The sequence below is a fragment of the Heterodontus francisci genome, chromosome 9, assembly GCF_036365525.1.
Source record: "Heterodontus francisci isolate sHetFra1 chromosome 9, sHetFra1.hap1, whole genome shotgun sequence".
Taxonomy (NCBI): domain Eukaryota; kingdom Metazoa; phylum Chordata; class Chondrichthyes; order Heterodontiformes; family Heterodontidae; genus Heterodontus; species Heterodontus francisci.
This window is the reverse complement of record NC_090379.1, coordinates 105,028,921-105,042,375: the sequence shown is the minus strand read 5'-3', so window position 1 is coordinate 105,042,375 and position 13,455 is coordinate 105,028,921. Positions and strand designations below refer to the sequence as shown.

The following is a 13,455-nucleotide window of genomic DNA, read 5'->3' as shown; positions in this document are numbered from 1 at the left end:
TATTGATACAGTGACAGATTCCCAGTGGGAGATTTCGATATTGGTATTGGGACGGACTCCCAGTGAGAGAGTTTGATATTGATACAGTGACGGACTCCCAGTGACAGAGTTCGATATTGATACAGTGACAGACACACAGTGCGAGAGTTCGATATCGGTATGGTGACGGACTCCCAGTAAGAGAGTTCGATATTGGTATTGGGACGGACTCCCAGTGAGAGAGTTTGATATTGAAACAGTGACAGACTCCCAGTGACAGATTTCGATATTGATACAGTGACAGACACCCAGTGACAGAGTTCGATATCGGTATGGTGACGGACTCCCAGTGAGACAGTTCGATATTGATACAGTGACGGACTCCCAGTGAGAGAGTTCGATATTGATACAGTGACAGACACACAGTGCGAGAGTTCGATATCGGTATGGTGACGGACTCCCAGTGAGAGAGTTCGATATCAGTATAGTCACGGACTCCCAGTGAGAGAGTTCGATATTGATACAGTGACAGATTCCCAGTGGGAGATTTCGATATTGGTATTGGGACGGACTCCCAGTGAGAGAGTTTGATATTGATACAGTGACGGACTCCCAGTGACAGAGTTCGATATTGATACAGTGACAGACACACAGTGCGAGAGTTCGATATCGGTATGGTGACGGACTCCCAGTGAGAGAGTTCGATATTGGTATTGGGACGGACTCCCAGTGAGAGAGTTTGATATTGAAACAGTGACAGACTCCCAGTGACAGATTTCGATATTGATACAGTGACAGACACCCAGTGACAGAGTTCGATATCGGTATGGTGACGGACTCCCAGTGAGACAGTTCGATATTGATACAGTGACAGACACACAGTGCGAGAGCTCGATATCGGTATGGTGACGGACTTCCAGTGAGAGAGTTCGATATTGATACAGTGACAGACACCCAGTGACAGAGTTCGATATTGATACAGTGACAGACACCCAGTGAGAGAGTTCGATATTGATACAGTGACAGACTCCCAGTGAGAGAGTTTGATATTGATACAGTGACAGACTCCCAGTGAGAGAGTTCGATATTGATACAGTGACAGACTCCCAGTGGGAGAGTTCGATATTGATACAGTGACAGACTCCCAGTGAGAGAGTTTGACATTGTTACAGTGACAGACACCCAGTGAGAGAGTTTGATATTGATACAGTGACGGACTCCCAGTGAGAGAGTTCGATATTGATACAGTGACGGCATCCCAGTGAGAGAGTCGATATTGATACAGTGATAGACACCCAGTGAGAGAGTTTGATATTGATACAGTGACAGACACACAGTGCGAGAGTTCGATATCGGTATGGTGACGGACTCCCAGTGAGAGAGTTCGATATCGGTATGGTGACGGACTCCCAGTAAGAGACTTTGATATTGATACAGTGACAGACACACAGTGCGAGAGTTCGATATCGGTATGGTGACGGACACCCAGTGAGAGAGTTCGATATCAGTATAGTGACGGACTCCCAGTGAGAGAGTTCGATATTGATACAGTGACAGACACCCAGTGAGAGAGTTCAATATTGATACAGTGACAGACACCCAGTGAGAGAGTTCAATATTGTTGCAGTGACAGACACACAGTGCGAGAGTTCGATATCGGTTATGGTGACGGACTCCCAGTGAGAGAGTTCGATATTGATACAGTGACAGACACACAGTGCGAGAGTTCGATATCGGTATGGTGACGGACTCCCAGTGAGAGAGTTCGATATCAGTATAGTGACGGACTCCCAGTGACAGAGTTCGATATTGATACAGAGACAGACACCCAGTGAGAGAGTTCAATATTGATACAGTGACAGACACCCAGTGAGAGAGTTCGATATTGATACAGTGACAGACTCCCAGTGAGAGAGTTTGATATTGATACAGTGACAGACTCCCAGTGAGAGAGTTCGATATCGGTATGGTGACGGACTCCCAGTGAGAGAGTTCGATATCGGTATGGTGACGGACTCCCAGTGAGAGACTTTGATATTGATACAGTGACAGACACCCAGTGAGAGAGTTCGATATTGATACAGTGACAGACTCCCAGTGAGAGAGTTTGATATTGATACAGTGACAGACTCCCAGTGAGAGAGTTCGATATCGGTATGGTGACGGACTCCCAGTGAGAGAGTTCGATATCGGTATGGTGACGGACTCCCAGTGAGAGACTTTGATATTGATACAGTGACAGACACACAGTGCGAGAGTTCGATATCGGTATGGTGACGGACACCCAGTGAGAGAGTTCGATATCAGTATGGTGACGGACTCCCAGTGAGAGAGTTCGATATCGGTATGGTGACGGACTCCCAGTGAGAGACTTTGATATTGATACAGTGACAGACACACAGTGCGAGAGTTCGATATCGGTATGGTGACGGACACCCAGTGAGAGAGTTCGATATCAGTATAGTGACAGACTCCCAGTGAAAGAGATCAATATTGAGACAGTGACAGACTCCCAGTGAGAGAGTTCGATATCGGTATGGTGACGGACTCCCAGTGAGAGACTTTGATATTGATACAGTGACAGACACACAGTGCGAGAGTTCGATATCGGTATGGTGACGGACTCCCAGTGAGACAGTTCGATATTGATACAGTGACGGACTCCCAGTGAGAGAGTTCGATATTGATACAGTGACAGACACACAGTGCGAGAGTTCGATATCGGTATGGTGACGGACACCCAGTGAGAGAGTTCGATATCAGTATAGTGACGGACACCCAGTGAGAGAGTTCGATATCGGTATGGTGACGGACTCCCAGTGAGAGACTTTGATATTGATACAGTGACAGACACACAGTGCGAGAGTTCGATATCGGTATGGTGACGGACACCCAGTGAGAGAGTTCGATATTGATACAGTGACAGACACACAGTGCGAGAGTTCGATATCGGTTATGGTGACGGACTCCCAGTGAGAGAGTTCGATATTGATACAGTGACAGACACACAGTGCGAGAGTTCGATATCGGTATGGTGACGGACTCCCAGTGAGAGAGTTCGATATCAGTATAGTGACGGACTCCCAGTGACAGAGTTCGATATTGATACAGAGACAGACACCCAGTGAGAGAGTTCAATATTGATACAGTGACAGACACCCAGTGAGAGAGTTCGATATTGATACAGTGACAGACTCCCAGTGAGAGAGTTCGATATTGATACAGTGACAGACACCCAGTGAGAGAGTTCGATATTGATACAGTGACAGACTCCCAGTGAGAGAGTTCGATATCGGTATGGTGACGGACTCCCAGTGAGAGAGTTCGATATCGGTATGGTGACGGACTCCCAGTGAGAGACTTTGATATTGATACAGTGACAGACACACAGTGCGAGAGTTCGATATCGGTATGGTGACGGACACCCAGTGAGAGAGTTCGATATCAGTATAGTGACAGACACACAGTGCGAGAGTTCGATATCGGTATGGTGACGGACTCCCAGTGAGAGAGTTCGATATTGATACAGTGACAGACACACAGTGCGAGAGTTCGATATCGGTTATGGTGACGGACTCCCAGTGAGAGAGTTCGATATTGATACAGTGACAGACACCCAGTGGGAGAGTTCGATATTGATACAGTGACAGACACACAGTGCGAGAGTTCGATATCGGTATGGTGACGGACTCCCAGTGAGAGAGTTCGATATTGATACAGTGACAGACACACAGTGCGAGAGTTCGATATCAGTATAGTGACGGACTCCCAGTGAGAGAGTTCGATATTGATACAGTGACAGACACACAGTGCGAGAGTTCGATATCGGTATGGTGACGGACACCCAGTGAGAGAGTTCGATATCAGTATAGTGACGGACTCCCAGTGACAGAGTTCGATATTGATACAGTGACAGACACCCAGTGAGAGAGTTCAATATTGATACAGTGACAGACACCCAGTGAGAGAGTTCAATATTGATACAGTGACAGACACCCAGTGAGAGAGTTCGATATTGATACAGTGACAGACTCCCAGTGAGAGAGTTTGATATTGATACAGTGACAGACTCCCAGTGAGAGAGTTCGATATTGATACAGTGACAGACTCCCAGTGGGAGAGTTCGATATCGGTATAGTGACGGACTCCCAGTGAGAGAGTTCGATATTGATACAGAGACAGACACCCAGTGAGAGAGTTCAATATTGATACAGTGACAGACACCCAGTGAGAGAGTTCGATATTGATACAGTGACAGACTCCCAGTGAGAGAGTTTGATATTGATACAGTGACAGACTCCCAGTGAGAGAGTTCGATATTGATACAGTGACAGACTCCCAGTGGGAGAGTTCGATATCGGTATAGTGACGGACTCCCAGTGAGAGAGTTCGATATTGATACAGTCACAGACGCCCAGTGAGAGAGTTCGATATTGATACAGTGACAGACACCCAGTGAGAGATCGATATTGATACAGTGACAGACTCCCAGTGAGAGAGTTCAATATTGATACAGTGACAGACTCCCAGTGAGAGAGTTCGATATTGATACAGTGACGGACTCCCAGTGAGAGAGTTCGATATTGATACAGTGACGGAATCCCAGTGAGAGAGTCGATATTGATCCAGAGATAGACACCCAGTGAGAGAGTTTGATATTGATACAGTGACAGACACACAGTGCGAGAGTTCGATATCGGTATGGTGACGGACTCCCAGTGAGAGAGTTTGATATTGATACAGTGACAGACACACAGTGAGAGAGTTCGATATCGGTATGGTGACGGACTCCCAGTGAGAGAGTTCGATATCAGTATAGTGACGGACACCCAGTGAGAGAGTTCGATATTGATACAGTGACAGACACACAGTGCGACAGTTCGATATCGGTATGGTGACGGACTCCCAGTGAGAGAGTTCGATTTTGATACAGTGACGGACTCCCAGTGAGAGAGTTCGATATCAGTATAGTGACAGACACCCAGTGAGAGAGTTCGATATTGATACAGTGACAGACACACAGTGCGAGAGTTCGATATCGGTATGGTGACGGACTCCCAGTGAGAGAGTTCGATATTGATACAGTGACGGAATCCCAGTGGGAGATTTCGATATTGGTACGGTGACGGACTCCCAGTGAGAGAGTTCGATATTGATACAGTGACAGACACCCAGTGACAGATTTCGATATTGATACAGTGACAGACACCCAGTGACAGAGTTCGATATTGATACAGTGACAGACACCCAGTGACAGATTTCGATATTGATACAGTGACAGACTCCCAGTGAGAGAGTTTGATATTGATACAGTGACGGACTCCCAGTGAGAGAGTTCGATATTGATACAGTGACAGACACCCAGTGACAGATTTCGATATTGATACAGTGACGGACTCCCAGTGAGAGAGTTCGATATTGATACAGTGACAGACTCCCAGTGGGAGAGTTCGATATTGATACAGTGACAGTCTCCCAGTGGGAGAGTTCGATATTGATACAGTGACAGACACCCAGTGACAGAGTTCGATATTGATACAGTGACAGACACCCAGTGACAGAGTTCGATATTGATACAGTGACAGACACCCAGTGACAGATTTCGATATTGATACAGTGACAGACTCCCAGTGAGAGAGTTCGATATTGATACAGTGACAGACACCCAGTGACAGAGTTCGATATTGATACAGTGACAGACACCCAGTGACAGATTTCGATATTGATACAGTGACAGACTCCCAGTGAGAGAGTTTGATATTGATACAGTGACGGACTCCCAGTGAGAGAGTTCGATATTGATACAGTGACAGACTCCCAGTGGGAGAGTTCGATATTGATACAGTGACGGACTCCCAGTGGGAGTGTTTGATATTGATACAGTGACAGACTCCCAGTGAGAGAGTTCGATATTGATACAGTGACAGACTCCCAGTGAGAGAGTTCGATATTGATACAGTGACAGACACCCAGTGCGAGAGTTCGATATCGGTAAAGTGACGGACTCCCAGTGAGAGAGTTCGATATTGATACAGTGACAGACACCCAGTGAGAGAGTTCGATATTGATACAGTGACAGACACCCAGTGAGAGAGTTCGCTATTGATACAGTGACAGACACCCAGTGAGAGAGTTCGATATTGATACAGTGACAGACACCCAGTGAGAGAGTTCGCTATTGATACAGTGACAGACTCCCAGTGAGAGAGTTCGATATTGATACAGTGACGGACTCCCAGTGAGAGAGTTCGATATTGATACAGTGACGGACTCCCAGTGGGAGAGTTCGATATTGATACAGTGACAGACACCCAGTGAGAGAGTTTGATCTTGATACAGTGACAGACACCCAGTGAGAGAGTTCGCTATTGATACAGTGACAGACACCCAGTGAGAGAGTTCGCTATTGATACAGTGACGGACACCCAGTGAGAGAGTTCGCTATTGATACAGTGACAGACACCCAGTGGGAGAGTTCGATATTGATACAGTGACGGACTCCCAGTGGGAGAGTTCGATATTGATACAGTGACAGACACCCAGTGAGAGAGTTTGATCTTGATACAGTGACAGACACCCAGTGAGAGAGTTCGCTATTGATACAGTGACGGCTCCCAGTGGGAGAGTTCGCTATTGATAAAGTGACAGACACCAGCGACGGAGATCGCTATTGATACAGTGACAGACACACAGTGAGAGAGTTCGCTATTGATAAAGTGACGAACTCCCAGTGAGAGAGTTTGATATTGGTATTGTGACGGACTTCCAGAGCGAGAGTTCGATATTGATACAGTGACGTACTCCCACTGAGGGAGTTTGATTTTGATACATTGACGGACTCCCAGTGAGAGAGTTCGATATTTATACAGTGACAGACACCCAGTGGGAGATGTCGATATTGGTATTGTGACGGACTCCCAGTGAGAGAGTTGGATATTTATACAGTGACGGACTCCCAGTGAGAGAGTTCGATATTTATACACTGACGGACTCCCAGTGAGAGAGTTCGATATTTATACAGTGACGGACTCCCAGTGAGAGAGTTCGATATTTGTACAGTGATGGACTCCCAGTGAGTGGCTCTGATACCAATACTGCGATAGTTACAAACTGATGTCCCTTATCTCCAGCTTCTGATCACTGGGCTCTGATCAGAGGGCTCAGTAGCACTGGCAGTAAATCTTAGGATGCCTATTCTGACGATCTACTAATTCTCGGCGACTATGTTTTCTGAGGTAATCTAAGTAGTGCTTACACAACCCTTACCATTAACAGTCAGTACAGAAGGGGATTCTTTCCTTGCTCCTTCAACTAAGTCTCCTTCCATCTTCCACAAAATCTCTGTAGGCTTTGGTCTTCCAATAGCAGCACAGGACAGGTTGAAGGGCGTATCTTTAAATACAAAGAGGTCCTGTGGCTGCACTGTGATGTATGGCAGACCTAATCATGAAAATATAGGAGTCATTACATATCAGCAACCTAATTCCCAATTACAGCACCTCACACAATAAATATCATTTGGACAATATTTGGCACTTTATTGGGTGCCTCCTGTTATCAATCACCCACACTGCACTTACAACTCAATTAATAAACAGGCATTCAGCATAGTCCTTGCCACAAAGGACTATTAATAGCACGAATTCCCATACTGACATTTGCTATTGGTCTTGTAATGTCCATTACCTTAAATCCTGCAAATTGACAATTTCACCAGACACTGTCCATTACCCTAAACCCAAATACTGTCCATGATCATAAACCCAGTTACTGTCAGAGATCATAAACCCAGACACTGTCCATTACCCTAACCCCAGACACAGTCCTTACCCTAAACCCAGATACTATCCGTGATCATAAACCCAGTTACTGTCAGTGACCATAAACCCAGACACTGTCCATTACTCTAAACCCTACACACTGTCCATTACCCAAACCCAGACACTGTCCATGACCCAAACCCAGACACAGTCCATTACCCTCAACCCAGACACAGTCCATTACCTTTAATCCAGACACTGCCCATTATCCTAAACCCAGACACTGTCCATTACCCAAACCCAGACACAGTCCATTACCCTAAACCCAGACAGTGCCCATTATCCTATACACTACACACTGTCCATTACCCAAACCCAGACACTGCCCGTTACCCTAAACCCAGACACAGTCCATTACCCTAAACCCGGACACTGTCCATTACCCTAAACCCAGACAGTGCCCACTATCCTATACACTACACACTGTCCATTACCCAAACCCAGACACTGCCCGTTACCCTAAACCCAGACACAGTCCATTACCCTAAACCCGGACACTGTCCATTACCCGAAACCCAGACACTGCCCATTACCCTAAACCCAGACACTGTCCATTATCCTATACACTACACTCTGTCCATTACCCTAAACCCATATACTGTCCATTATCCTATACACTACACTCTGTCCATTACCCTAAACCCGGACACTGCCCATTACCCGAAACCCAGACACTGTCCATTATCCTATACACTACACTCTGTCCATTACCCTAACCCCATATACTGTCCATTATCCTATACACTACACTCTGTCCATTACCCTAAACCCGGACACTGCCCATTACCCGAAACCCAGACACTGTCCATTATCCTATACACTACACTCTGTCCATTACCCTAAACCCATATACTGTCCATTATCCTATACACTACACTCTGTCCATTACCCTAAACCCGGACACTGCCCATTACCCTAAACCCAGACACTGTCCATTATCCTATACACTACACTCTGTCCATTACCCTAAACCCAGACACTGTCCATTATCCTATACACTACACTCTGTCCATTATCCTATACACTACACTCTGTCCATTACCCTAAACCCAGACACTGTCCATTATCCTATGCACTACACTCTGTCCATTACCCTAAACCCGGACACTGTCCATTACTCTAAACCCAGACACTGCCCATTATCCTATACACTACACTCTGTCCATTACCCTAAACCCAGATAATAAAAGCAAAATACTGCGGATGCTGGAAATCTGAAACAAAAACAAGAAATGCTGGATTCACTCTGCAGGTCTGGCAGCATCTGTGGAAAGAGAAGCAGAGTTAACGTTTCGGGTCAGTGACCCTTCTTCGGAACTGACAAATATTAGAAAAGTCACAGATTATAAACAAGTGAGGTGGGGGTGGGGCAAGAGATAACAAAGGAGAAGGTGAAGATTGGACCAGGCCACATAGCTGAGCAAAAGGTCACGGAGCAAAGGCAAACAATATGTTAATGGTGTGTTGAAAGACAAAGCATTAGTACAGATTAGGTGTGAATAGACTGAATATTGAACATCAGCAAGTGCAAACCTGAAGAAAAACAACCTGAAAAAAACAGTGGGTAAGCAAACTGAACAAACTAAGATGAAATGAAATAAATGCAAAAAAAGATTGTAAAAAATTAAAAAGGAATGCAAAAAAAAGGGAAGAAAAAATAACTAAAAATGACTAAAAATGAAAGTAAAGTGGGGGGCTGTCATGCTCTGAAATTATTGAACTCAATGTTCAGTCCGGCAGGCTGTAGTGTGCCTAATCGGTAGATGAGATGCTGTTCCTCGAGCTTGCGTTGATGTTCACTGGAACACTGCAGCAATCCCAGGACAGAGATGTAAGCATGAGAGCAGGGGGGAGTGTTGAAATGGCAAGCAACCGGAAGCTCAGGGTCCTGCTTGCGGACTGAGCGGAGATGTTCCGCAAAGCGGTCACCCAGTCTGCGCTTGGTCTCCCCAATGTAGAGGAGACCACACTGTGAGCAGCGAATACAGTATACTACATTGAAAGAAGTACAAGTAAATCGCTGCTTCACCTGAAAGGAGTGTTTGGGGCCTGGGATAGTGAGGAGAGAGGAGGTAAATGGGCAGGTATTACACCTCCTGCGATTGCAAGGGAAGGTGCCCTGGGACGGTGACGAGGTGGTGGGGGTAATGGAGGAGTGGACCAGGGTGTCGCGGAGGGAACGATCCCTTCGGAATGCTGACAGGGGAAGGGAGGGGAAGATGCGACTGGTAGTGGCATCACGCTGGAGGTGGCGAAAATGGCGGAGGATGATCCTTTGGAAATGGAGGCTGGTGGGATGAAAAGTGAGGACAAGGGGAACCCTGTCACGGTTCTGGGAGGGAGGGGAAGGGGTGAGGGTAGAGGTGCGGGGAATGGGTCGGACACGGTTGAGGGCCCTGTCAACCACAGTGGGGGGAAATCCTCGGTTGAGGAAAAAGGAGGTCATATCAGAAGCACTGTCATGGAAGGTAGCATCATCAGAGCAGATGCGTCGGAGACGGAGAAACTGGGAGAATGGAATGGAGTCCTTACAGGAGGTAGGGTGTGAAGAAGTGTAGTCGAGGTAGCTGTGGGAGTCAGTGGGCTTATAATGGATATTGGTAGACAACCTATCCCCAGAGATGGAGACAGAGAAGTCGAGGAAGGGAAGGGAAGTGTCAGAGTGTCAAACCCAGACACTGTCCATTACCCTAAACCCGGACACTGTCCATTACCCTAAACCCAGACACTGCCCATTATCCGAAACCCAGACACTGCCCATTACCCTAAACCCAGACACTGCCCATTATCCTATACACTACACTCTGTCCATTACCCTAAACCCAGACACAGTCCATTACCCTAAACCCGGACACTGCCCATTATCCTATACACTACACTCTGTCCATTACCCTAAACCCAGACACTGCCCATTATCCTATACACTACACTCTGTCCATTACCCTAAACCCAGACACTGCCCATTATCCGAAACCCAGACACTGCCCATTACCCTAAACCCAGACACTGCCCATTATCCTATACACTACACTCTGTCCATTACCCTAAACCCAGACACAGTCCATTACCCTAAACCCGGACACTGCCCATTATCCTATACACTACACTCTGTCCATTACCCTAAACCCAAACACTGCCCATTATCCTATACACTACACTCTGTCCATTACGCTAAACCCAGACACTGCCCATTATCCTATACACTACACTCTGTCCATTACCCTAAACCCAGACACAGTCCATTACCCTAAACCCAGACACTGCCCATTATCCTATACACTACACTCTGTCCATTACGCTAAACCCGGACACTGCCCATTATCCTACACACTACACTCTGTCCATTACCCTAAACCCAGACACAGTCCATTACCCTAAACCCAGACACTGTCCATTATCCTATACACAACACTCTGTCCATTACCCTAAACCCAGACACTGTCCATTACCCTAAACCCAGATACTGTCCATTATCCTATACACTACACACTGTCCATTACCCTAAACCCAGACACTGCCCATTATCCTAAACCCAGACACAGTCCATTACCCTAAACCCAGATACCGTCCGTTACCCTAAACCCAGACACTGCCCATTATCCTATACACTCCACTCTGTCCATTGCCCTAAACCCAGACACTGTCCATTACTCTAAACCCAGACACTGCCCATTATCCTATACACTACACTCTGTCCATTGCCCTAAACCCAGACACTGTCCATTACTCTAAACCCAGACACTGCCCATTATCCTATACACTACACTCTGTCCATTGCCCTAAACCCAGACACTGTCCATTACTCTAAACCCAGACACTGCCCATTATCCTATACACTACACCCTGTCCATTGCCCTAAACCCAGACACAGTCCATTACCCTAAACCCAGACACTGTCCGTTACCCTAAACCCAGACACTGTCCATTACCCTAAACCCAGACACTGCCCATTATCCTAAACCCAGACACTGCCCATTACCCTAAACCCAGACACAGTCCATTACCCTAAACCCAGACACAGTCCATTACCCTAAACCCGGACACAGTCCATTACCCTAAACCCAGACACTGTCCATTACCCTAAACCCAGACACTGCCCATTACCCTAAACCCAGACACTGCCCATTACACTAAACCCAGACACTGTCCATTACACTAAACCCAGACACTGTCCATTACACTAAACCCAGACACTGTCCATTACCCTAAACCCAGACACTGTCCATTACACTAAACCCAGACACTGCCCATTATCCTAAACCCAGACACTGTCCATTACCCTAAACCCAGACACAGTCCATTACCCTAAACCCAGACACAGTCCATTACCCTAAACCCAGACACTGTCCGTTACCCTAAACCCAGACACAGTCCATTACCCTAAACCCAGACACAGTCCATTACCCTAAACCCAGACACTGTCCATTACCCTAAACCCAGACACTGCCCATTACCCTAAACCCAGACACTGCCCATTACCCTAAACCCAGACACAGTCCATTACCCTAAACCCAGACACAGTCCATTACCCTAAACCCAGACACTGTCCGTTACCCTAAACCCAGACACAGTCCATTACCCTAAACCCAGACACAGTCCATTACCCTAAACCCAGACACTGTCCGTTACCCTAAACCCAGACACTGTCCATTACCCTAAACCCAGACACTGCCCATTACCCTAAACCCAGACACAGTCCATTACCCTAAACCCAGACACAGTCCATTACTCGAAACCCAGACACTGCCCATTACCCTAAACCCAGACACTGCCCATTACTCGAAACCCAGACACAGTCCATTACCCTAAACCCAGGCACTGCCCATTACTCGAAACCCAGACACAGTCCATTACCCTAAACCCAGACACTGTCCATTACTCTAAACCCAGACACTGCCCATTACTCGAAACCCAGACACAGTCCATTACCCTAAACCCAGACACTGCCCAATACTCGAAACCCAGACACAGTCCATTACCCTAAACCCAGACACTGTCCATTACCCTAAACCCAGACACTGTCCATTACCCTAAACCCAGACACTGTCCATCACCCTAAACCCAGACACTGCCCATTACCCTAAACCCAGACACAGTCCATTACCCTAAACCCAGACACTGTCCATTACCCTAAACCCAGACACAGTCCATTACCCTAAACCCAGACACTGCCCATTACCCTAAACCCAGATACTGTCCATTACTCGAAACCCAGACACTGTCCATTACTCGAAACCCAGACACAGTCCATCACACTAAACCCAGACACTGCCCATTACCCTAAACCCAGACACAGTCCATTACCCTAAACCCAGACACTGCCCATTACCCTAAACCCAGACACTGTCCATTACCCTAAACCCAGACACAGTCCATTCCCCTAAAACCAGACACTGTCCATTACCCTAAACCCAGACACTGTCCATTACCCTAAACCCAGACACTGCCCATTCCCCTAAACCCAGACACTGCCCATTATCCTAAACCCAGACACAGTACATTACCCTAAATCCAGACACTGCCCATTACCCTAAACCCAGACACTGTCCATTACCCTAAACCCAGACACAGTCCATTACCCTAAACCCAGACACTGCCCATTATCCTAAACCCAGACACAGTACATTACCCTAAACCCAGACACTGCCCATTACCC

The 13,455-nt window shown here is 46.8% G+C and overlaps 1 protein-coding gene across 1 annotated transcript in view; it reads right to left on the bottom strand.

Annotated features, from left to right (window-relative positions):
- Window positions 1–13,455, bottom strand: part of tyro3 (TYRO3 protein tyrosine kinase) — a 339,850-nt gene that overhangs the window by 264,733 nt on the left and 61,662 nt on the right. Inside the window, exon 4 of the mRNA XM_068039626.1 lies at window positions 7,246–7,419. Coding sequence (XP_067895727.1) covers window positions 7,246–7,419 — 174 coding nt within the window. The remainder of the gene's footprint in view (window positions 1–7,245; window positions 7,420–13,455) is intronic.